This window comes from Charadrius vociferus, unplaced genomic scaffold, assembly GCF_000708025.1.
Source record: "Charadrius vociferus isolate BGI_N301 unplaced genomic scaffold, ASM70802v2 scaffold2450, whole genome shotgun sequence".
In the NCBI taxonomy this organism is placed as follows: domain Eukaryota; kingdom Metazoa; phylum Chordata; class Aves; order Charadriiformes; family Charadriidae; genus Charadrius; species Charadrius vociferus.
Genome location: NW_009646369.1, coordinates 1942 through 3396, shown reverse-complemented (window position 1 = coordinate 3396; position 1455 = coordinate 1942). Strand labels below are relative to the sequence as shown.

General features: G+C 66.3%; 2 protein-coding genes across 2 annotated transcripts in view; one reads left to right on the top strand and one right to left on the bottom strand.

The window, feature by feature from the left end:
- Positions 1 to 50: 50 nt before the first annotated feature.
- LOC104294677 (epidermal growth factor receptor kinase substrate 8-like protein 3) lies at positions 51 to 1393 on the top strand (the record flags this gene model as incomplete). Its single annotated transcript, XM_009894324.1, has 7 exons — positions 51 to 199; positions 301 to 382; positions 476 to 513; positions 621 to 717; positions 875 to 991; positions 1089 to 1168; positions 1276 to 1393. Coding segments are annotated over 7 exons (681 nt in total), but the record flags the coding sequence as incomplete, so codon positions are not given.
- Positions 1392 to 1455, bottom strand: part of LOC104294671 (glutathione S-transferase Mu 1-like) — a gene marked incomplete at its 5' end in the record, with an annotated part of 2000 nt that continues 1936 nt past the window's right edge. The window contains one exon of the mRNA XM_009894310.1: positions 1392 to 1402. Within this exon, the coding sequence (XP_009892612.1) occupies positions 1392 to 1402 (11 nt within the window). The remainder of the gene's footprint in view (positions 1403 to 1455) is intronic.

Below are 1455 nucleotides of genomic sequence, written 5' to 3'. Positions count from 1 at the left end.
GGTGGGGGCAGGTATGGGGGTGCTGCTCCATCACCACCCACCCGGAGCAGGTCCTGGACCACTGCCCCAGTCCCAGCCTGGCCCCGGCGGTGGAGGCACCGCTGCTGGTGCCGGAGGCGGTGGAACTGCTGGAGAAGACCCTCCATCAGGAGGACTACAGAACTTGGAAGAACCTCGGCATCGCCTGGAACCAGACCAGGTGGGGTCCATTCCCCCCCCCAACACCAAGGTTGGAGGGTCCAGCCTGGAGCGTTGGGGGGTTCCCACCACCCACCTCGGTTTTCTCCCTGCCCGCCGCAGGGCAGAGTACCCCAACGGGGAGATGGTACCGCGCTACATCCCCGTCTTCTCCGACGGGTGGCTGCCCCCACCGGCGGGTCAGGTATGGCACGGAGCGAACCAGGACATCCCACCTCCTGCCTCAGTTTCCCCAACTCACTCTCAATACCCGCCCTTCCCGCTGCTCCCCGAGCAGTCGCCGGTCACCGCCCGGAGGGCCAATCCTGCCCAAACGTAAGTGGTCCCGTTGCCCCACGGATGCTGAGGGTTGGGGCAGGATTGGGCCCCCCAGCTGGATGTTGATGTCCCCATGTGTACCCCCCCCTCCCCTCCATCTCCAGGTCCTCCTTCCCCGTCCAGGGGATGGCGCGAGCCCTGTACGAGTTTCAGGGCAGGAACCCGCAGGAGCTGAGCAGCAGGCTGGGGGACACGCTGCAGGTAGGAACTGGGGTGTGTGGGGAGGGTCTCATCCGTGGGGGAGATGGGGGAGGATGGAGTGAGGACCCCCACCCTGCCTACCCGGGGGGGGGGGTCCTGGAAGGGGATGAGAGCAGGGTGCTGTCGCCATCCCCACCTTGTCACCACCCACTCCTAGGTCCTGGACCAGCGGAAGAAGTGGTGGCTGGTGCAGGACAGTCTGGGACAGAAGGGCTACGTCCCCAGTAACATCCTGGAGCCGCTGGGGCAGGGGAGGGGGCACAGCCCCATCCAGGTGGGTGTCCCTTCTCCCCTCCTTTCCCCGTACCACCAGGAAAAGGTGACAGGGGACCACCCCGCTTCTTGTCCCTTCCCCTTGTCCCCCGCTCCAGGAGAGTCCCCCCAACCTGCACCCCGACTCCTCGCCGGCGGAGGTGACAGCCTGGCTCAACTACAAGGGTTTCTCCAAGATGTAAGGTGGACCCCTTTGAGCCACCCTCCATTTTTTTTGGGGGGTGGGAGGGTGTCATGCCCAGCTCACCCCCCACCTTTACCATCCGTCCGTCCGTCCGTCCGCAGCACGGTGCGGTGCCTGGGGGTGCTGACGGGGTACCAGTTGCTGGAGATGAGTTCGGCGGAGCTGCGCGCCGTGTGTCCCGAGGAGTGGCGGCGAGTCCTCTTCAAGCTCTCCTCCGTCAGGACGTCCCTGGGGGTGAGGGACACCCCCATACTCCCCCCCCTCCCCCCCAGCCATGCACC